Source organism: Cydia strobilella, chromosome 10, assembly GCF_947568885.1.
Source record: "Cydia strobilella chromosome 10, ilCydStro3.1, whole genome shotgun sequence".
Lineage (NCBI taxonomy): Eukaryota > Metazoa > Arthropoda > Insecta > Lepidoptera > Tortricidae > Cydia > Cydia strobilella.
Genome location: NC_086050.1, coordinates 11444051 through 11468166, shown reverse-complemented (window position 1 = coordinate 11468166; position 24116 = coordinate 11444051). Strand labels below are relative to the sequence as shown.

The 24116-nt window shown below is 38.0% G+C and overlaps 2 protein-coding genes across 4 annotated transcripts in view; one reads left to right on the top strand and one right to left on the bottom strand.

The window, feature by feature from the left end:
* The window catches only part of LOC134744713 (proto-oncogene tyrosine-protein kinase ROS), an 82816-nt gene extending 80938 nt beyond the window's left edge, over positions 1 to 1878 (top strand). The window contains exons 37-38 of the mRNA XM_063678632.1: positions 559 to 612; positions 1170 to 1878. Of these exons, the coding sequence (XP_063534702.1) occupies positions 559 to 612; positions 1170 to 1531 (416 nt within the window). The 3' untranslated portion in view covers positions 1532 to 1878. The remainder of the gene's footprint in view (positions 1 to 558; positions 613 to 1169) is intronic.
* On the bottom strand, positions 1871 to 23842 carry LOC134744572 (smad nuclear-interacting protein 1). 3 transcript variants are annotated; one of them, XM_063678417.1, is made up of 12 exons: positions 23327 to 23842; positions 23039 to 23129; positions 22284 to 22412; positions 17976 to 18077; positions 15723 to 15814; positions 15566 to 15644; positions 15247 to 15333; positions 12507 to 12572; positions 11681 to 11854; positions 9997 to 10191; positions 9105 to 9319; positions 1871 to 3921 (listed from the first exon to the last, which is right to left on the bottom strand). In XM_063678417.1, exons 1-12 carry the CDS (start codon positions 23709 to 23711, stop codon positions 3683 to 3685), a joined length of 1854 nt encoding a protein of 617 aa, XP_063534487.1. In that variant the 5' UTR covers positions 23712 to 23842; the 3' UTR covers positions 1871 to 3682. The 3 variants fall into 3 exon arrangements, with proteins under 3 accessions (XP_063534487.1, XP_063534488.1, XP_063534489.1); XM_063678418.1 differs by lacking the exon at positions 17976 to 18077 and having other exon boundaries at positions 23327 to 23841; XM_063678419.1 differs by lacking the exons at positions 17976 to 18077; positions 22284 to 22412.
* Between the last annotated feature and the right edge of the window lie 274 nt (positions 23843 to 24116).

Genomic DNA, 24116 nt, shown 5'->3' with positions numbered 1-24116 from the left:
GCATGATGTACATTATTACCAGACGGCAGACATCTTACTGATATAAGTGATATATTTTAAATACAATTTAGAATTAGCAACCGCATTCATACCTAATGTGTCATACATAGTCGATATCTAACATGTAAAATTGTTGTACCAACTGAAAAAGAATTCAACGTGACATAAGGGTAAAGTGCCAAACGTGGACAAATATGAATATTTGTTAGCCAACAAGATCATAAAATAATTATGACGTTTTCAATCAAAAGACAACAATTGCAATTGCTAGTATCTTTATACAAAAAACCTGTCAGAGCGTCCTTATGGCAAGCGACATGTGTTACCTTTTGCTTGAAAACGACACATATGTCCTTCTAACTAAAAGAAATAATGCGAACGTTGATTACCTACTTCTAAACAAACGACTACAGATCGCGCACGCAGTTGGAGGAATAGATTAGCTCGAAATCCGTCAAGACTTCGCGAGCGAACTGTAACACTAATGTGATTAATATATGTTGTAATGTAATTCATTCATGAACTAACATTTCGTTGTCTTCCGCATGGCATGCTCAGACGCCGTCGACAACCGGACCTACCTGCTGGATGAGAATGACAACGCCTGCTTAGGTTCGTTAACATCATGCTTTCATATTTTCATCATCATTATAGTATTTTTCAAAGCACGGGTACGGTGTCAGATGTCATCTCTATACAGTACTGAGATGGCATCTGTCACCGTACCCATGCTGTTTGAAAAATATAGTCTTAGCAAGTCTTAGGCCCACTTGCACCATCCCACTAACGGGGGGTTAAGCGGTTAACCGTTGGTACGCTTAGGAGCTCCGTCTGCTCCATATATATTCAACTTAAACATGAAGTTGTTATGACTGCTATATAAATGGCAAATTTTTGACAGGAGCATACTAAAGGTTAAACCGTTTACCCAGCGTCAAATTGTACTGGTAACCAGGGAACTCCAGGTTTAACCGGTTAACCCGGGTTAGTGGAATGGTGCAAGTGGCCTAGCTGCAAAAGATGAAATTTATTCCCTTACAATTGCAATTTTGCAGCTCGCTGTATTTTGACAGTCACAATGACAGACATCATTGTATATTCAATCAGTCATACAAACATGATCCCTGCCCCTCTATCAACCGTTCAATAACCCGTGACTCGTTTGACAGATGAGGATCCCGAGCACCAAATGGAGCCCTCACGTTTACTCCCCGAACGTGTCCCGAAGTACCTGGAGCTGATGTACGACAGCGACTCGGCGGGCGTGTGCGACGGCTACGAAATACCGAGGACGCCTTTCCCCAACATCCCCTCGACCAGACATAGTATAATAGGCGTCGCGCCTAACAGACTGATAAAGCCACCGATATACCGGACGCATTCTCTGCGAGCGAATACTAGGCCTCCTAACGCAACTATAATTCCGTTACGGAACGGTTTGGTAAAGCGAGCTTCGCTATGCGACGCACTGACTCGAGAGAGGCCGAGCGACGCGATACACTCTAACGATCATTTCAAGACTTCTTTTTGAACTGTGATATTAGGCCATTTTATTTTTGTGTACAGTCAGCAAATTTATTACAAGCCTAGAAATTTGTAAGCAGAAAATTACTAAAATAGTTTTGCTTACTGTACATTATTCCACCGATCTAAACGCTTTAGTGGTACTATTTAATGTTATTTATTTATTTAGTTAAGCTGTAAATAGTCTTATTCGTTGTACATATTAATTAAGACAACGGTTATTAGCATGGGATTCATGTGGTGTTTAGAATGTAATATGCATTTATAATAAGTTTCCTAGCCATTCCTAATTATTGAATGCGTTGAAATGTCAAAGTTTTATTTGTACACAGTAATAAAACAATAATTCGTCTAGACGTTTATTTTATTTAGAATTTACTTATAATATTGATTACGATAAATATAACGTCAATAGTGCCTATAGTCGGCCACGGTATAGTAGTTATACATACAAATATGTACAGCAAATACCAGTAGGTAAATAACAATATAATAAAACTAATTTAAATGTCACAGGCTCCTCGACCAATAATAATCAAATAGAAGCGGCGTACTGTTTCAGCACAGCCTATGATTTTCTTAAATCTAACTAACTAACTAACAGTGCTAGGACTGGACAGCCGAGCCTTCCGTAAAACCTAAGAAATTACCAGTAAGATATTGAACTACGAAAACGTTAAGGAAAACTCGAACATTGTCCGGTAAATCTATAGACACATACAGAGTGGAACTTTATTTATCACGGATTTTATTGTTAATTAAACAATATACAATCAGAAATTTTCAGCAAAGAAAAATATATCTACCCATCCAATATTCCGTGAGAAATTAAGTAACAAAACGCATACATTATTTAAATTATAAAAATCGATTTAGTTACATTTATGTATGCTCCCTTGTACTTTTAAAGTATTTCAACATCTTCTAACTTGATAAAAAATGTTCCAATTGCAATTTATATAATATTTTTCTATATACCATATGAACACTCGTTCAAAAAAAAGTTCTCTGGCATGAAGTATACAGTATAGTATATACTGTGTAATCCCTTCATTTTCTTATATTGCAACATATATATTATATAGTTAGTGTTTCCGACAGGGAAATGCTCTTTCAAATACAATTAACTTGAGGGTTTACTTGTTTACGTTCATGTGGTCCAGGGATACATAAGGTATGATAACCAACATTCATTCACTTAAGGCAGGTGTTTCCCTGCCGCAGGTGTTATCCCATGTATGCAACGTATGCAATGCATTATGATAATCTGAACCCTGAATGTTGTATGCTTAGAAACATACTTGTCATGCGTTGCGTTGCGTATGTTTCTAAGCATACAAATTTCAGGGTTCAGATGTCATAATGCATTGCATACGTTGCGTACGTGGGATAAATGTGTCCCGAGCTTAACACTGTTGCTGAAAGTTGAAAGAAGATATGAAACCCTAACCAAAGGCAACCTGTATTTTCTTCTTAAATCAGTATTTTATGCCTCCTCAAGCTAGTATAGATAGCACGTTGGGAAATGATAAAACAAGAAATTTATGGTTACAAGGAATATTGCATATAGGTGAGAATCGGTGTAGTAAAACTATTTGACACTAATGTAAAACATTTTGGCGAATGAAACACCTCAATGACACATGACAGTAATCTAACTAGATTAAGGATATAGAAGTTACGTTATGTTTCAATGATTGGGCCTTGGGGTTTCACGATTCACATTCAATTCACATATTCACTAATGTCATACTGTTCGTGTCTACGGTAGATACAGTATAATAATAATAATGCAAATGGGTGAATCAACAATTCGTTGGTGGTTATTCTGTCCCGTCAGCCAGGCGACAATAGTAGCAGTTTGAACTCTTGTACCACGTTATATATTATTATCTTGCTTGGTAATGGTCCATTGTGGAAAGGGCTTATAACTTCCACATAAATACATGTTTGGAAAATTTAAATGCCACAAAATGACGATTTAAAGTGACCCGGCGACCATAATCATGGCAACAAGTAAAAAGGAAAAGTTGATTCACCCATATGTGGCTTTCCACAGAGAAGGGTCCTTATGCTTCATCTGCAATAAGGACGTTTCTATCAAAATTTCAGATGGAGACGTCCTTAATGGAGAGCCACATTGATAACCTTGTCCGGCCTACTCGCCGTCCTCGACCAGCTCCTGCTTGACGCGCTTCTCGCGCTTGATCTGGTCGGTGGTGCTGGTGGCGACGGGCTCCTGGTTGTCGTCGTCCTGCGCGTCGTCCTTGCTGTTCTCGTGCAGCAGCACGTACTCGCGCGCCGAGAACCCGAACTTGACCACGTCGCGCTCCAGCAGCTCCACGTAGCGCCGCGCCTCCACCTTCTTGTTGTTCACGAATGTGCCGTTTGCCGAGTCTGGGGAACGAGTTCCTACATTAACGAATGGATCCGCAATGAAGACAAAAACCAGTGTACCCAACTGTTTTTAACCTTTTGAACGCTACGGCGCCTATTGTGTTGAGTGCGACGAGTTATTTTGTACCTTGTTGAAATGTACAAAGAATGCCCGAGGCAATTCTTCTATTATTTAGATACTTAAAGAGATATAAACGATGCAAAGCGTAATGGCGTTATTCATAAACGCGTTACTGGCCTGAATTAGCTATGAATCGTTTGTCTATATCTGTCATTTTGACTTATGTATTTGTAAGAAAGGGATAAAACATAATTTAACTAAATCAGGCCCGTAAAGTTTTATGATAAGGGGGTAAGTAGTTAGAAACATGGGCGTAGCCAGCATTTTTTAAGGGGTGGGGCAGAAGTAGGGGAGGCTGTTTCAACCGTACCCTGTTACCATACAGGGTACGGTTAAACCGCTCGAATATTTTCGATCTACAGGAGAGTGAGGGTTAGGGCAAAGATAGATATAACTCCGTAATAGATGGATACAGTCTAAGGAAAAAACGTGCCTCGAAAATCAAGAAAATTTGATTCTCGCTCAGAGGGCGCTACTAGCTTTGGCCTACTGTCGTATAGATGGCGTTGACGATTTCGTTTGTTATTAAACAATTTTAACGCATATCAGTGAAAGAACATGGGTCAAAATCATAAAAATAATTAATGCAAAAAAAAAAACATTAATCCATATTTAAATACATGTTAGGGGAAAGAGGAGCGAATAAATAGTACTATGCCTTATGGGAAACGGTCGAAGAGATAGTTCAGATCCGGAAACCGCCATCAACTTTTAGTATGTTGTTGGGCATGGTATTGGGTCTCCAAAACTTGAAAATGACCAATTTAGATTTTTTTATACTTTAATGCAGTTGTTCTGGGAAATACCTATATTTTGGTACAATTTTTTTTAATTTTTGGTCTGATTTTGATTTTTTGATATCTGTGTATGGCTTGAGACATCATCTTTAATATTGTAGTACATCGCTTTAACGTCCGACTTTTGGTTTGGTTGTAAAACCCAAATAATCGATTTTTTTTACGTCATTTTCATTTCTTTTGTAAATTGCTGCTCTTAAACTACTACAGTGTAGAAATTAAATATAGAATATTTAATTGGCTTTCATTGAATACCCCACATGTGTATGTGCAATGCAGTTTGGGAGCAATATGGAATATTCGCAAAGAGGCGGGAGTCATTCCGCTGAAGTAGAGTGGCGCCGCTGTCACCCGGCAATTTTGGGAACCCAATACTAAATAACATACTAAAAGTTGAAAGCGGTTTCCGGATCTGAACTATATTCCCATAAGGCAAATCATATTACGATTCAAAGATTTTTTTTTCGAGTCGATACTTTTACGGAGTATTTCAATTATTAGTTTTAGTGTAGGGTAGTGTAGGCTGTTTTGTTTCGAACCCTGGTTTATTTTTATTGGTAAACCAGGGGTTGAGTGCAGTAGTAACAGAAACATATTTTTCCTTACTATCTTGTAGTTGTGAGAATAGCACAAGACTAGGGTAGATTTAATAATTAATAGGTACTAACAAGGAAGAAAAAAAGCCTGTAAATAATCTAACTTCAGGCCTGTCCAGACGGAGACAATTTTTCCCTAATCTGATTAAATTGTCCGGTCAAATCAGGCCTTGCAAACGCCAATTTGGCTTGCCGATTATGACCGATATTACCGATAAAATGGGGTGCGGACGCAGGAAAACCAATTTGTGACGCTATTTGGGGGGCATTTTTTAATCGTTTAAATATTTTTTATTTTTTAAATATTTGAGCGTTCTAAATTGAACAAATGCCCCCAAACGCGAATACTAGCGTCATAAATTGGTATTATTGTGTATGCACCTCAATTTTTTCAGTAATATTGGTCATAATCGGTGGTCGAAATCAGCGAGCCATATTGGCGTTTGCGTCCGCACCACCTGATTTCATCAGACAATTTAATCAGATTGGCGAAAAATTGCTCCCGTCTGGACTGGCCTTAACTTTGTCCGGAAATCCCAAATAACTCTAATAGATAAAAAACTATAAACTATAAAAGACACGATCTCTGTGCATGCGCGCTCGATTCGCGGAGTAATTTTTAAATTACCTAAATTAATATTTAATTATCCGGTCAGAGACCAGAAGCGGTCAGAGATCAGGGTGGGGCAACTGCCCCACCTTGCCCCACCGTGGCTACGCCCATGGTTAGAAAAGAGAAAGTTTAAAAACGACTAGATAGAGGGGTAGAATAACTTAACGGATCAAGGGATTTCGACATGCCTGTGATTTATAGCAAAAGAAGTGTGGGTATTTTGGCCTTAGTAGAAAGACGTTTATTCTAAGGGGAGAAGTAATAGAAAATCGGTAAATAACCAAAAAAATTACTGAAGCTTGCTGAGTTGCTTAGGTTAAGGTACGAGATTGAAAAGCTTGATTATATCACTATTGTATACAATACTTTTTCTACGAGACAAAAAAATAATACTTTCAACTAGTAGAATCATATACTTAGGTAAACAAACCAAAAGTATACAGCTAAGATACGCGAGCTGCCGCAGCCCGCGATACCTTCATACTCGCACGCGCCCCGGCCGCCGGGCCCGGCGCCCCCGGCGGGTTGGTCAACCACACCTCGTAACTCATGAGGCCCTGGTACCTGCTCCGCGCTAAATTCTATTTTAAGACAGTTTTTTTCTCGATTTTGGCCACCGTAGCCTATGGAGACTAACAAGCAACGCTAAGCGGTTTTCGTAGGATATGGATGTTGCTATACGAAGGGTGTCACATGCGCGTTTATGACTTATGAAGCAATTGTTGGTTTCTTGTAAACGGGAAATTCCCGGGAACGGTATCGGAAATCATGAATACAGCACTGAAGCAAGTGGAGAGGTGGTGCAACCATCATCAGCTCTCCATCAATCCTGGCAAAACAGTAGTAGTACCGTTTACCAGGAAAAAGACCCTTAACGGCATGAAACAGCTGAAGCTTTATGGAAGGGTTCTGGAAATGTCCGATGAAGTGAAATATCTAGGTTTAACACTAGATAAAGAACTGAACTGGAAAAAGCATGTCGAAACTACCATAACCAAGGCACTGAGGGTGTTTGGAATGTGTAGAACGGCATATGGCAAAACGTGGGGTTTAAACCCAAAGGTACTGAGATGGATCTATACCATGATGGTAAGACCTATCATTCTGTACGGATGCCTGGCATGGTGGCCAAGGACACTAAAGAGCACATGCAGGGATGCCCTTACGAAAATACAAAGAACGGCGTGCATGGCTATTACTGGCGCGTTTAGAACGACGCCAACAGCGGCGATGGAGGTACTACTAGACCTCCCGCCGCTGCACCTAGTGATACAATCTGAGGCGCGGAAATCGTTACACAGGCTGGCTTTGACAGGCCTCTGGAGCGATTACAAGCCAAAGACTAAACACACAAACATGGAATGTGACAATTTCATGAAAAGGATTACGAATATGGGCTGCGATAAGATGCAACCCAAGTTTGTGTTCCGTAAGAATTTTAATGTTAAAGTTCCAACAAGGGCTGAATGGACCGAAGGTCTTGAAGCACCAATGTCTGATGAAAATGACATCATATGGTACACAGACGGGTCCAAGACAGATTCTGGTACTGGGGCAGGCATTTATGCAAATGACTTTAGTAGTAGCATAAGCATGGGCAATTACGCCACTGTCTTCCAAGCCGAGACATACGCTATAATTGCCTGTGCACATGAGAATATAGTTAGGCAAACCCAAGGGAAGAATATCTATATTCTCAGCGACAGCCAAGCTGCACTCAAAGCGCTTAAGGCGCCTAGAGTGGACTCTAGACTGGTATACAATGGCATCCAAGCTCTGAACAAGCTTGGAAGGCAAAACAAAGTGCAACTGGTGTGGATCCCAGGGCACGAGGGATTCATGGGCAATGAAAATGCAGATGAACTTGCCAGAGCTGGATCTGCAAACAACCTTATAGGTCCGGAACCATTAGTGGGGCTCTCACAGGGAACCATCACAACGGCTATCAAAGACCTTACTAAGACCAAACACCAGGAAGAATGGGACAGTCTGACGGGTCTAAAGCACTCAAAGCTCTTTATACAAGGGGTAGACTCTGGTTGGAGCAAAAAGCTTTGGAAACTTAGCAAACGGCAACTCCAAATAATAACGGGGGTGTTTACTGGCCATTACGGGGTCAAGGGAATCCTGGCCAAGATGGGGCACGCTGACAACACCGATTGTCGTATGTGTGGCGAAGAGGAAGAGACAATAGAACACCTTATGTGTGAATGTCACGCCCTCGCCAGACAAAGAATGAAGGACTTTGGAACAGGCTACCTGGTACCAAAGGAATTCAAAAAGCTACCCATAAGGTCCATCATCCGGCATATGGAGATGGTGGGGAAGGCTCTTGAGTAGCGGACGGATCTTTTCTAGGGGGTAACTGCACAAAAGATCCCTATGGGTCGAAGTGTATCCGAAAGGGCCCCCGAAACTATAAGATAAGATAATTGTTGGCCAACCAATCACAAAGCAGATGCGACGCAGCAGCGTGTTTAAGTAGGCTAATTTGCATTGAATTGAGTCTCCTTAAACAAGAAATATTTTACTGAAATGTATGGTTCTATTTTCAAAATTTTTATACTTGACTAACCGTATCGATAAAATTCTTATGCTTAAGTCGGAAGTGCCATAGACTATCCAACGTTGAAAAGAGTAAGGTTGTAGTGTTGCATATGGAGTCGTAATACACAGATTATACTCGACGAGTAGAAAAAAGCCATTTGAATTTCGAACACGATGAATATGTGTGCTTTTCTCTTGTTTATTTTGTTTGGATTTGAGTGTGTTATGTCTTAAATTTGATATGTTAAATAGAGGGCATTTTTTCTTCATCTCGCATTTTCCTCTTTGTAGTGAGGTGAAAAGTTGTGTGTTCCGCACGGCTGCAAAATTATTTGGCGTCTCGTGTCTTGAAAGCCTCGCTACGCTCAGGATTCAATCTTTGAAGGTAGTGATCTTAGATTCCTTCGCTCGCTCAGCTTTCAGTTTCAACACTCACGCCAAATAACCACTTTGCAGCCTTGCATAACAAATAACTATTAATTATTTAAAAGCAATGTAATATTACACACCCAGGTCTATGACGTAGGGCCTCACACGGCGACCCTGCGTGCCATCGGGCCGCGTGAAGGGCGTGCAGCGGTACTGCAGGGCGGCGTGCTGCTTGCTGATGGACGGGTGCTCCAGGGCGATGTCTACCACCTTCTTGTCGCGCCCGATCAGAAAACAAGACTGCCGGTGGATGTACAGGATCGGGAGGGCCTTGTCGCCCTTGAAGGGGTAGAATCTGGAATAGATTCGTACAGAATGTACAGATGTGTTGAGTTAAATTAAAAATAAATAGGAATAGGAATAGGAAAATTGCAACATTTTGACGACAACTGTCTTTCTGTCTGGCGCAAATTTTTGAACCAATTCTTGAGATACTGAATGTGCGAGTCGGACTAGAGCACGAAGGGTTCCGTACCATTACGCAAAAAATGGCGAAAAAATCGGACAGACACACGGACGGACAGACGGACAGCGGAGTCTTAGTAATAGGGTCCCGTTTTTACCCTTTGGGTACGGAACCCTAAAAAGTAAAATTGATACGTTTTGATTAATATTTTTCTCTAAAATGGTTTTAGTAGGTACTACAGCTTTTTATTAATATAAGTAAATAGTAGTAGTAGTAGTAATCACTTTATTGTACACAACACAGGTTTACAAAAATAAATTACAGTAATGGAAATACAAAGACGAACTTATCCCTATAAGGGAACTCTTCCATTCCAGCTAATCTTCGAGTAGATTAGTGGAAAACTCTAGCCAGGTCAGATAGACAAACTTACGGGATATACAATAATATTTAGAAAAGTAAACTATTTAACATAAGTACAGTAAATATTTTTATCATAAATACCTGGCCCTTTGGATAGCGAACCCTAAAAACGAGTAAAGTAATTGTAGCAGTATGGCACCCACCTCCACCGCCTCTTGGGCTGCTTGGCGTCGTCGGGCTCGGCGTACTTGATGACGACGCCGTTGACGGTGTTGGCGTCGGCCGTGAGCTTGCCCGACAGCCCGAAGTTGGGCTTCTCCTTGTCGCCGGCCGCGGCCTCCTCCTTGCCCGCTTCGGCTTTGCCCCAGGTGTAATCTTTCTCGTCGACGTTTGTGAATCTAGAAGCATATTACGCCCATGGTTTTATCTCTATTATATGAAATTGTTATAAACTAAAGGTCGGTTGCACCAAACCGGCTGTCACCGTAAAAGCGTTCACAAAATTTTATTGTATAGGAATTTTCTCGTACTCAGTTGAGTGATGTTGATCAGTCTGTTAAGTATGGTTGGTGCGACTGGCCCTTATAGTAGTAAAGCTATAGATGGATACTTCAAAGCTGAGTAATACAAGTCATCCTATATTAGGTACCTATAGTAGGTATCGGATAAAACAACGTGCCTAAAGTGTCTGCCACACTAATGCAAATGAAGATGTTTTTGTAAATCAATGTAGATATTTTCTAATAGATTTACAATAGTAGATTGTACAACAAGGGCATAAAACGATCCATTTATATCCAAGGCAATTTATAAGCAATTATATTAATCAATAAATTTATTACCAATTTAGTCGAAGATAAAAATTGACATTTATGCCCGAGTTATGCACTACTATTCACTTCGATTTTGAGTAAAATATACAAAAATATCCAATAATGTAGGTTATTTTACCGTATTTATTCAAGACTACTCGTAAATAGTAGTCTTTTTTTTCTTTTCTTGATGGACTTGAGGGCGGTGTTGCCCGTAGACAATTTCACGTAAAAGGGTAGGAACAAAATAAATGCTCTTAAAGCACGACGCTGTTCGGTGGTTGTTGTAGTTGTCTCGTAAAACCGATAGCTGGATTTTACGAGAAGCACGTGGACTACCGGCCGTTGACTCCAAAATGGTGGTTAAACACGCTTTGAGATTAATTCTCCATTCACTGCACACTACCACATTAGATTATTGTATAATAAAGCTATCGATATTACACTTTAAACAATATTAATGAGCAAAAAACAAAGGAATTAATCACGAGGCTACTATCAAGATGGCGTTCGAACCGGAAGTCCAAAATAGTAGTCGTTTGTGTCGGGGGCGCGGGGCACGCCGGGCGGGGGCGCGCCGGCCGGGCTGGCAGTTTGTATGGCAGATGCAGGACTTTATTGCTAAGTCAATAAGGGTCGTAATAGATGATTTTACTTTATGCTCTAGAAAATAAGCAATTTTATGTCGTCTACGCACGTCTTACAGTCGATCTTTACGAGCATGAGAAGTGAAAAACAAATATGTCTAAATTTGTAAAACTATTAGATCGCGGCAGATACTTTAGATGCGTAGTCTTAGCCAATAATAGTGCAAATTACACTTCGACAATCGTCAATAACCCTACCCTTACTTACTTAATAAATATTTAAATGCATTTTTTTCCAAGTGAAGTTAATAGTTTTTGCCCTATTTAGAAAACTGGCTTTCTCATGGCACTCTTACCTGCTCTTCCTATCCCTGGGTTTGGAGTCGGCGGGTTGCTAAGGTGCATCCACACCGCAGTTAACTTTGCTCAATGTTGCGTTGTGCTCTCTTATGATTGGTCGAAAAAGAATGGTGTAAATAGGCCGGTACCTGGTCTTTCTATCCCTGTGAGGTTTGGAGTCGGCGAGTCTTGGCGAGTGCGGGTGCGCGGGCGGGGGCGGGGGCGGGCGCTGGTCGCGGAGGCCGGACTTGGCGCGCTCGTCGGGCCGGCGCCGCTCCTGGCTCTTGTAGCGCGGCTCCGCGCTCCGGGATCGAGACTGCTCCCTGATTCATCAAATTAGATATGACGAGTTTGCAAGGTGGGCGCCTAAAAACAAAACTTATACCTATAAAAATACAAGAGTTAGACCAAGCTAAGTTGGCAGCGATTTGGATAGCCCAGACTGTGCAAGTGTTATTTAAACGTCATAATTTCATAGAAGTTTCGAAGTTGAATTTATGACGTTTTAAAATAACACTTGCACAGTCTGGGCTATCCAAATCGCTGCCAACTTAGTTTGGTTTAACTCGTCGAGTCTAGCATTAGCTTGCGGGACCTGGACTAAGGGGGCTCCGGAGGAAAATCCGAATGGCGTTCATCATGTGGGAAAATCATACTTTCAATTTAGGTTGTATTCGCAAGTCCCACGATGTTACAAACTGTCAACACGACGACAGGCTCAGGTCGAAGATTAGGGAGTCCCACTCGGAGATCATTTTCCCTCCCCGCTAAGTTTACGCGAACGCTACAAATGAGCGAACTACTAAAAATCTTTGGCTAGTCCACACGTTTAAAAAAGGGTCGAGCTACTTGCTAATTGTATACACTCCATTCAATGAAAACTTAAATAAGCACAGATAAACATAAATTGTGAGTGATTGTAAGTGATCTGTGTTACGTGTAGGTACATTCGTTTGTTAGTGTAGATATATGTACCTGTGGTGAGGAGGGAAGGGCTTGTGCTCCGGCCGGAAGGGGCGGTCGCGGCGTCCGTCACGGGGCCTGCGGTCAAACGGACTCATGACTCTCGTGCTCTCGCGATACCAACTATGTCACAAGACAACATACATCATACGGGGTGTAAATACATATCACTGTGATCATTTATGACGACAATGAATTTTATCACAAAATCTATACCAGTGACGACCTTCGATTCAGACGGACGTATTTTTTTTATACTATTTTTCCTAGTTACAATGATCAGAGATCGGAAAGGCTGTGATATTCTTTAACAGCATTCGTGCTGGTCAATTGTTGTCGTTTTATCTGTAGTAATTTTACCTATCAATATATCAAAGGATGCAGACTTCAATTTCCAATATTTGTAGATATGTTCTTATAAGTAATTTTCTAAATATCACACCCTTGCCTACTTCCAAAAATTATATCATAATGTTATTCCTGGAGATCTATAATTTCTTAGAAATACAGTGTCAATTTACTAGGACCATAATGTAAATTTACTATGCTTCCTGTGAGACTACTGTGATATTCTAAACAATTGTATTACTAATTCAATATTTGCAAAAATGGATTTCTAGACAATTCACCAGCAGTAAATGTTATTAAAGTTGTTTGTTTTTTAAGCATTCTCCTGGTTTTAAAGATTTATAATGCGAAGAATCAAACATGCTGAGTACAGGTAACAAGGTTTGGGAATTTTTAGGGGGTGGTTTCATAGTTCACGCATTTAATATTAATCGCTCAGACCCTATCTAAACCAAATCATTTATAAATGACTTCAAATAAATTCAGACGTATTAACCAATAATCAAAGCGATCTTTGATTTAAAAAAAAAACCCTAGTTTCTGTAAATAAGAGAATTTGCGCTAAATAGTAAAAGATAATCTTAATTTTTGGTAGGGGGTATAATTAAAACTCTTTATAAACTATGAATGGTTATTTGGGAATGTCAAGAGTCCAGACTTCAAAATGTTTTCAGTATTAATAAGTCAGCATTATCTTATTTGTATTATCTGTAACATAACGAACAAAAATTCACCAACTCCAAGAAGCAATAGGCACTCCTATGACTTACCGTGACTCCCAACAAAAATCCTGATCTGACGATGATATACCTACTATGCGGATCCTATCATGGATTTAATGCTGTTGAGATTAGTTCATCGATTGAGTCAATCCATTCTGTCTTTATTTTGTCTCTTTCTCAATATAGTGTTTTTACCACTTGCATCCTCAACTAATGTTTGGGAGCCCAGAGCCTGTCTTCTTTATGTATTTCTGTCATTCCAAACAAATCCAATATTAGTTTGTTTTCTTTGAATATCAATCAGCAGCTTTTCATTCATTCCATTATGCATCAAATAAATATTATAACCATTTTAATTTTTATGAATATAAAGGTTGCTTATATTATAAATTTAATATCTATTCTTCTTTTTCTAAATACTCAGTCTTTGTTTTATTTTGTTCACTGGTATTGATTATTTTTGGTTATTATATCATTATCTTACACGAGTTCTTCCCACGGTGAATTGATTGAAGTTACAGAAATAAGTTTCACTCACTGTTTTCCGATAAAAGAAGAACAATCCAAGCTAACACATGTGTGCATTTCACCAGCTATATCAAGTTCGGATGTAGACGGTTTTTGTGGCATTTAAATATGCCATTCTTGAGGTTCCCATTATACTTTATAGGCCCATTTTTTTAAATCTTATCTCTCCCGGGTCTCTCAATCCATAACTATCTGTGTATAAAGAAAAATATATCCCTTGGGAAATTTTCATGCCTGTAAATGTATTTATGATTTATCTCTATTAGTACTAAACAGTGCTTCCAAAGTAAAATATCTTGAATTTTCCAATTCTTCAATGATAAGATTTTGCTTGTACAGCTGTCGAGGGTATACAAAGTTTTCAAGCTATAAACTTTGTTTAGTTTGGAGAAAGTTATGTAGACGTCAAAATCAATAAACTTCATCTATAATCCTTCATTCATCTATATTTCTTAAATCTTAACAAAGAGTCTTCCACATTGTTACCTTCAGTTGTCAATCTATTAAAGATTATCTATTCTTCTGTCTCTTTATAATTCTTGTTATATGATCCAAAACTCTTCTTATTATATTTAGATAATATTACACAAAACGGAGTATTGAGATATATGTACAAGTACTGGAATATATACTTCAAAGTAAATGGAAGACTTAGACATGGTGATAGATAAACGCAACTAGTAGTCATATCTAGTTGTACTTGTGTTTGAAGTCGTAATCAGACTTTGTCTCCTGAGCATTTAAGAGCTTGAATAATCAATGATTCCAATCCATCATAGTCCAAGAGCATATCAAGTATGTATCAAACAATCTATAACAACCGACTCACACATGCCTAGAGTATGTATCGTGTAATGTGCAAATATTAAAATATCTTTGCAACACCAACATGTTCTGATTTAATTCATTATAATTTTCTGTAGAGATGTCACTGTAAAAACAAATATAGTCATTTAACTTCGCGATTATACACTGGCCAGTTTAAGTTCGTAAACTCATGCTGTGGTGCATTAAACAGCACAATGTTTATTACATTATTTATAAATTAAATACATTGATAAATTAAATTTAGTTTTTTTTTACCAGTTTACCACATACAAAATAATATGAGTATTCCGAGATAAACAGTTTGATGGTAAATAGTAAATGCGTACCTTTCAGAGACATATCCTTCTTCCCTGAACCTTTCCCTCTTGTCCGGATATTCCCTCTCGCGGTAGCGTTCTTCGGGAGGCGGTCTCCTGAAAACATCATACATAATAACATAGATATATTATTTTAATATTTTTGTAGTTAGTAACAAAAGCCGATTAACGCTGATTTTTTTTTAAATACCACATAAAATCATCAGTAGTACTCCTTAAAACATCCATAATAAATAGGCTTAAACCTCCAACATGTTAGATTGTAATGCTAGCAAATGTTTGAAGTTTGCGGCTCTTAACTTGGATCCCACTTGAAAGTTTTATTTACCTTTCCTTGTAATCCCTGCCATTGTCATAGTCGGGTCGCTTAGGCCTTCTGTCCTCATATTGGTTGTAACGGTTGAACCCTAGAAAACATGTAAATTAACAAATTTTCTAGAAAACTATCAATTCAATATTCTTTCATAATAAAAATATAAATTTACCTCTAGGGTCCTCCCTGGCGTGGTAATTATCATCTTTGGGACGTTTGTGGTATTCTTCTACAGGTGACCGACGCTCTTCATACCTTTGGTTCCTAAAAACATTTTTATGGGTAAAATATACTGCTTACTCAAATAACTAATAAAATGTCATTCATTACACACGTGCTGCTGGAAAGTTTCCAAAATGACAAAATTTAAACAAAGGAAAATGTCCGAAATTTCTCATATTTTTTATGGTGTTTGAAACGTTCCATTTCCATAATAGAACATTTTTAAGAAAAGTTATTTTTTTCAGAAATTTCTGTGATAATTTAAATCTTTTTGGATTTTTTTTGCAACTTGCACATACCTAGTCGGCTCATAAGTTCTGTCACTGGCCTTTAAAATTTAAATTTGGAACTCCTAAAACAAAAACCGTTCTGCATTTGAATTTCGAATCTTTATTAAATATTTGAGTAGTATAATTTTGCAATTTTCTGTTTTCTTCAACATGGAGTGGACGCTTAAAGATAGCCGTATCGCAATAATTGCACTATATCGTTGTGGTCACTCGCCGACTAAAATTTTTAAGCTACTTGAAAATTTAAAATTCTCTAAGATTTGTGTATCGTACCATAGAAAGATACAGTGAGGTCTCTAGTTTAAATGACAAGAAAAGAAGCGGTCGTCCGCGTACAGCTAGGACTCCAGCGGTTGTACAAGCAATTAGGGCACGCATTGCCAGAAATCCCGCTAGGAAACAAAAAGTTATGGCCCTCCAGATGGGTTTGAGCAAAAACACGGTGAAAAGAGTGCTTAATCAAGACCTGAGACTTCGTGCTTATAAACGAAAAACTGGCCATCTTCTCAATGGTCGGCTTAAAGCTTTAAGGCTTAAAAAATCTAAAGCATTATTGAAGAAGTACGCTAAAAATAAGCACCGTTGTATACTGTTTTCGGACGAGAAAATTTTTGACAGAAGAAAACTGTAATAAACAAAATGATAGAGTGTACGCTCGCAATAGTAAAGAAGCGTCTAATAGCATTCCCCGTATTCAAAGAGGTCATCACCCGTCATCTGTGATGGTTTGGCTGGGAGTTTCTTATGCGGGCGTCACTAGTATGCATTTTTGTGAGAAAGGAGTAAAAACTAGTGCCAAAGTGTACCAAGACACGGTGTTGACTAATATTGTGAAACCACTATCCCATACGATGTTTCTAAACCAGCATTGGGTTTTCCAGCAGGACTCTGCTCCAGCCCATAAGGCAAAGTCTACACAAGCCTGGCTCGCCTCCAATAAAATCGACTTTATACGGCATGAAGATTGGCCCTCCTCTAGCCCAGATCTTAATCCTTTAGACTATAAAATATGGCAGTATTTAGAGGAAAAGGTGTGCTCAAAACCTCATGCAAATCTAGACTCGCTGAAAAAATCTCTTGCTACGGCAGTGGCCAATATCGACATGAAAGTGGTGCGTGAATCCATTGACGACTGGCCACGAAGACTTCAAGCCTGTGTAGATAATTATGGCGGTCATTTTGAATAAATGTTATACATTTAGATTCTCTAGTTTATAAGCTTTCAAACGCTGTACAAATTATACGGAATAAACTTAAACTTTTGATTTTATTTGATACTATGTATATGACAGAACTTATGAGCCGACTAGGTATGTAAAGTAACATTATTTCTGTGAAGAATGCTACAATTTTTTTGAGACAGTCCTGCTCGACCCACTCAAAAATATGTTTCAGATATTTATATTATAATGTAATTATAGGCAGGCAGCTATTTAGCTGATGAGCCTATATCACACAGCACACAGTGTCCATGTATTATATAGTATAGTTCAACGTTTGTAAAGTCATATCACATCACTAAGTAACATCAGTCTAACTAGTAATTTTGTAAGTAATAATAATAAAACTATGAAAACGGATTATATCGCGTATATTGAATTTCCAATACATCCCGACGTTTCGAACCCTTTAGTTCCGTTCTCATAGTTTTATTTCATGAGTAACTATCGCGGTAACCGAAGACAATATTTTGTAAGTAATATTTTGACAGGATTTCAGAATGTTAACATTTTCAACATAACATTTATAACATGGTTAGCTTGACCAAAGATTAAAATGAATAGCAAATTAAAATAAATGCTGGACTAAACTGGCATGCACTCTTTAGTACACTACTGTTTTCTATTGCTGATTCTTTAAAGTCTAATCCTTTATTAAACAACATTGAGATCTATTTGATTGAATTAAAGTACCTTTTATATTCATCATACTGTCTCTGCCTTTGACTGTAATCCTCCACATTGGAATGAGTTTGGTCGTATTTCTCACTATTTTTATATTTGTCATATTGGAATCTGCAATGAGTTTACAAATAAACTCTGATGTTTAATGTTGTGAGATGACTAGTGAATGATGTGAATGTTTTGATGGATGAAACAAAATAAAATATTATGATGTAATATGCCTATGCTCAAATAGGAAATGAAAAAATATTATGAGAACAAAGTGTTGGGAGAGCATGGTATCGACGCAAGAAAGGAGAAATGATAATCAATTTGTATGTGAACACAGCATGAAAATACTCAATACGCTGGTTAAGGGTAATAATAAAGAACATATGGACCTGGTTCTCGCCGAACAAGAACACAAGAAATGAAATTGACTACATAAAGGCCACAATCCCACAAATATTCTAAAATTTTGAAATACTGTAGTTCTCTTTGGTTTGGTTTGGTTTTAGGTTGGTTTGGTAATCAGAGTGAGCCTATAAAACATAAGCAGCAAGTCATAAAGAAGTATTATATCCAATGAGGCTATGCAACGGATCAAAGAAACAAGCACCTCACAAAAGACAAGCAAAACTTGAAAAAACTGTACAGTAAAATAAACAAAGAAACGAAAAATTCTATGAGACATATAGAACTTTAACCATTAAGAGAAGAAAGGATTCAGAGTACAAAAAAAAACCAAGGAACAGATCCCTCGTCTTCATCAGCCTGGTGCCAACAAAACCTAATCACGCAAAGATGTTATAAACATAGCGGATTTCTACACCATGCTATATAACTACTAGTCAGCCTAACTCTATACAAGAACTAGATAAAAAAATATCCTTATATGTCTGAAATGTTTCATGAAGAAGAAATTCTCAAGAGCAAAGGCAAACTAAAATTTGAAAAAAGCCCGGGTCCTGTAGTATGGCTTGTTAGCTCAAAAATATTATATCAATGATGGTCCCTTCCCCACCCCCTCCTCTTTTGTGTCCTAATCACAGTTCTTTTTATATATTTTTTTGAAAACGGCTAAAGCTAGGAGAAAACCGTCAAAGGATAAAATGTTCTTTATAAATTATCTAAGTACAAAACATTCTTCGGATGTATGTTGATAGGACCAGTAGTTTTCAAAATACGCTTAAATTCATTGGGTTTAGTACTATAATAGGGTAAGTAAAAACATACCGCACTAAATTGAATTTAATTTAAATGGCCTTCTATGTTTTTAATTATAGTCATTTAATATGTTGGTATTTGAATCATAACAACACACTATGAATTTGGCACCTTTTCTTCAAAAATAAGGAAAAACTATCTTCTCATTAATTTAAAACTGAAAATGAAGATTTAAAAAATACGATAAAATGTATGTGTATGATGTGTATGTAAATGATTTTTTTTATTTGCATTAATTTATGATTTTGACCCATGTTCTTTCACTGATATGCATTTAAATTGTTAAATAACAAACAAAACCGTCAACGTCCTCTATACGAGAGTAGGTCAAAGGTAGTGGCGCCATCTGATCGAGAATCAAATTTTCGTGATTTTCGAGGCACGTTTTTTCCTTACACTGTATCCATCTATTACGGAGTTATATCTATCTTTGATAATATATAAATACAATAATATATAAATATAATATAGAAAACACCCATGGCTCAGAAACAAATATCTGTGCTCATCACACAAATAAATGCCCTTACCGGGATTCGAACCCAGGACCATCGGCTTCACAGGCAGGGTCACTACCCACTAGGCCAGACCGGTCTCTTACACAGATCTTTTACAGTTTTCTTTTACTTCCGATACTTTCCCGCTAGCAAACGTACTATTTTCGGGATCGTGCCGGCACCCCTTAACCTTTTGGACGCCAATGACCGATATATACGCACCGTAGGTTCAACGACAAAGACCGATTAATCGGTCATAAGTCGTCATAGACCACAGAGCAGCATAGACCTACATGCTTATGCATAAAGTTCAATTTCAGTTTTGACACTTCGGTGACATGACTGATTTTGTGTTTGACACGGCGTCGAAAAGGTTAAATGCCAACATATTAAGACTATAATTAAAAACACCGAAGGCCATTTAAAATAAACTCAATTTATTATAATTAATTAAAGTGTAGTTGTTATAACATTTCAGTAATCAAACTATTTGAGTTTACATTCGTCTTAAAACTTATGAACAGACGAGGTATGACCTGTCCTGTTCATTTGGAAAATATTAACTGCTACTATATATTTATTTAACATGTTATGTTATAAGATTGTGATCTTATAACACAAACTTAGATCTATTTTCTTATTAAATCACATTCAAAATCGGGTCTATCGCGAATTTATTTTGCTACCTTTATTTACCGACGTTTCGAGACAGGTTTCACTGGTCGTGGTCGCGGCTAACTGATGTCCCAGCAAAATGTCAAAACAGAGATTTGTGTGACTACCCGACGAAAAGTGTATTTAAAGTTTGGGGTAGACAAAACATGACCCGATTTTAAATGTGATTTAATATGTGTTCAAAACGCGAGTTTTAAATGTTCTATTTTCGTATTGCTTTAGAGTTTAGCTTATAATGGTAAATTTAGAGTTTTGAATGATTCACGGTTAGTTTCACTAGACTTATATAGACCGTGATTGCCTTTTGTAGTACTGATGAGCTCCCGATATTTCGACGCAGTTACATGCATCATGTTCACGGGTGACTGAAGATAGCGGGTGGGTGTCAAAGTTGTGTAGACAGCGCTCGGTCTACCCTCATTCTTGCGTGTCGGCTGCGTTCGCTTTCAACGTTACCATCATAATACAAAAGGTAATCACGGTCTATATCCCGGTCAATATAAGTCTAATGGTAAATTTATTAAGTGTTTAAGAAAAATCATGGTGACTCAGGTGACGAAATTCGTCTCCCATACAAAATATTACTGTCCCTATGGCGTATGGACACTACTAATGGTGATCCTGAAAATATTTTCCTAGACGACTTTTTTTTTTTACTCTGTTATTAAAAACATTTGTCTCCTTATTTTAAATTGTATTTATCGAGCACGGCAAATATTTAAGTGTATAAAATATTTTTTGAATCTTTGTCCCTGCTGCGGTGCTGCGCCAATAAAACACGTGTCACAAGACAAAATATTCTAATAAATGCGAATGGAACAGAATATCAACGGCTTAACCAATAGGAGCGGCATCTGCGTATCGAATGATGGCAACTGCCATTGCTGTAGGTTAAAACTAGCTTGGCTATTTCGTCGTGACTCGAGAAGTGGAAAGTTTTTGTTTATTGTGTGTCGACTGGCTATGAATGCAATTTCGTTAAGTTTAATACTTTTAAAAACTAAATTGATTCTTATGTCTTTTAGGTATAAAATGCCGCAGGACCATGATTTTGCTGTATTTTTAATAATTTTGAGCCAAAAAATTGCCAAAATTGTTTAAATTGGCATATGCACGGTTCACTGTCATAAAACTTGTGACCCAAAAGACATTTTTTGTGACCCACGAGACTCTTTTAAGCTTATATACAATGAAACACCGTAAAACTTATTGCGAATATATTCATTCTCTCATTGCAATAATTGACTCAGTTCACTTCTTCAGTGACGGTCCTTTCAGTCAGTAAGCCAGCAAAAACATCTATTTAAGCTCTACTGCATATCTTGGCCTTGCTTGAGTCTGGGTATGACAAAGGGCTGGCTGATGGATATTTAAATAGGACAGCTGATGAGCTGGTACCTAAAGATGCAATGTTTCTAAAATTAATATTTTAAATTATGCTAGGTAAGTATAGTCATGTCTCTTGAGTCACACGTTTTGTCTCCTGGCTGACGATGTTGTCCCCTTCATTTGTAACAGTTTACTGACTTTAAAATATGTAATAAGAAGAGAAGGTAAATATTAAAAACAAATATTGTCAAACAAAAACTGTCAACCAACATGGCCGACATTTTTACTTTTGTTTAAAAAGTGAAAATTTTACATTTGTAAAATACGCGACAGTACGAAATTTATTGATTTATGTTGTTGATTCAAAACTTTTTTTTTACGCTCTTTCGTTTGAGCACAATTTCATTCGGGTCTACTGTAGACCCAGCGCAATTATTTATATAGATATAAATAAACAGTATAAGAATAAGAGAACAAAATGATGTTTACTGAATCATGGCAGCACCATGGTAGCCAGCACTAAGAGGAAAATCAAGGAATATTATAATCCATAGTAATATGAGGATGACAGTACATGAATATCTCTGGAAAGAAATATTGTAGGATCTACCTGTCATTGCGTTCATGGGTATAGCGGTAGTGCTCCTGGTATCTGCGCTCTTTGCTGGAGCCCCGATAAAACCGCTGCACTTCCCGATCCCTCTCAACACTTTCCACTGTTGACTGATGATAGTCTCGCCTACAAGAGATTTCAGTTTTGTAACGAGCCCAAAAACTTTTAATGACAAACCTATTACAAATAACTTACAGAAACTGATAAAATCTAAAAACTTTTGCAAGTGCTGATGTAACATTTAGGCTTGTGTCGGTTATGAACTAAGAACTGTTATGATTTAAATCCCATATAGGACCAAAAGAAACTAAATCTTTTTGCACACTCTTAATCAGTCTTTAGGTCCTTTAGTTCAGTGGGATTGGAGAGTGCTTGACTGAGTGAAACGGAAAACGGACAGAACAAAACATTCACAATGTCGCTGGCAAAGTTTTTCTATTTATTTTAATTTTTTTATTGTGTTATATGTTTAATGTTTAAAATATCGACATATCATATCGTACACCTTGAATTATCTTTAGATACCAAAGATTGGAAAAAAATCAAGTGTAAAACCTATTCCCATTAATTCCCGGCTCTTAACAACCGAACTGAACTAAAGGAACGAACTAGTTTGTTGACCGATGGACCGAGAATGGAGCGCTCTCTGTAGGGAACGAGCAGGCACAAGCCTAGTAACAATCACATTAATTTATAGCACCAAAATATGCGGTGGAAAGTAGTCTTAGGTAGAATGTTACAAATAAACTTACGGGTAATACGTTCGAGGCTGGCCGCGTTCTGACGATTCACGGCGCTCCTTAACGACGCTATGCAGACGCCGTTCCGTTGGCTCCTCTTCTTCTGTGACAATTAAATCGTACAATTTGTTAAGACACTTGTGGTTGGTATTCCATCTGTCCAATGTGTATTTGCGTCTTACATTTTGCTGAGAGAGTGAGACGCAAATCACAATGCACATTAGACCAAGATATTGGACAGGATTCCAACCTTAGATACTTATTTAAACAAAACGAAAATCGTAGTATGTTTTTACTTACCAATTATTACACTAGCCGAGGAGCTGCGCGCTCTTTTAGAATGTTTGTGCTTGTGCTTGTGTTTTCTCTTTTTTTTCGGAGAGATTTCACCTTCGCTGACGGAAGAAACTTCCTCTACGGACTGACTTCCCTCGGGAGACTCTGACCGCCTTTTCTTTTTGCCATGTTTCTTCTTCTTTTTCTTATGTTTCCGTTTCTTTAAACGCCTCTGGTCGTCGGAATCGCTCTCTGAATCTGAGGAGTCAGCACGTTTTCTTTTTTTCTTGTGCCGGTGTTCTGACGCCGAGGATTCTTCACTGTCGCTTTCCGACGAACTCTTTGATTCCACACTAGCTTCAGATTCAGACTCTTCTGATGATGATTGGTGTCGCTTTTTAGACTTCATTTTATGTGAATTCAGTATGGATTCTAATGAAAAACGACAGTCAAATGCAAATGCAATCAAACAAATCACAAATTCCACCACGCAAAATAGCCAGCCATTACAGAAACAGATAAGAAAATGAATGAACGAAAAAAAAATCGGAACGGAAGTCGGAGGGGCGAGGGAGGGGACACGAATGAACGAATGATTTTACTTTGTTCATCTTTTTTATATGTTTTTTATGCATTTTATGGCTTCTGCACACCATGACATACGGTGCCGAGCATAGACATGTGCCGAGATATGGACATACTCCTATATATTATACTACTCTTTGCATACTACTCTTTGAATGGACGCTCACTAAGGAGGCTGTGCATAAAATACGAGTAGCACAGAGAGCCATGGAGCGCGCCATGTTCGGCA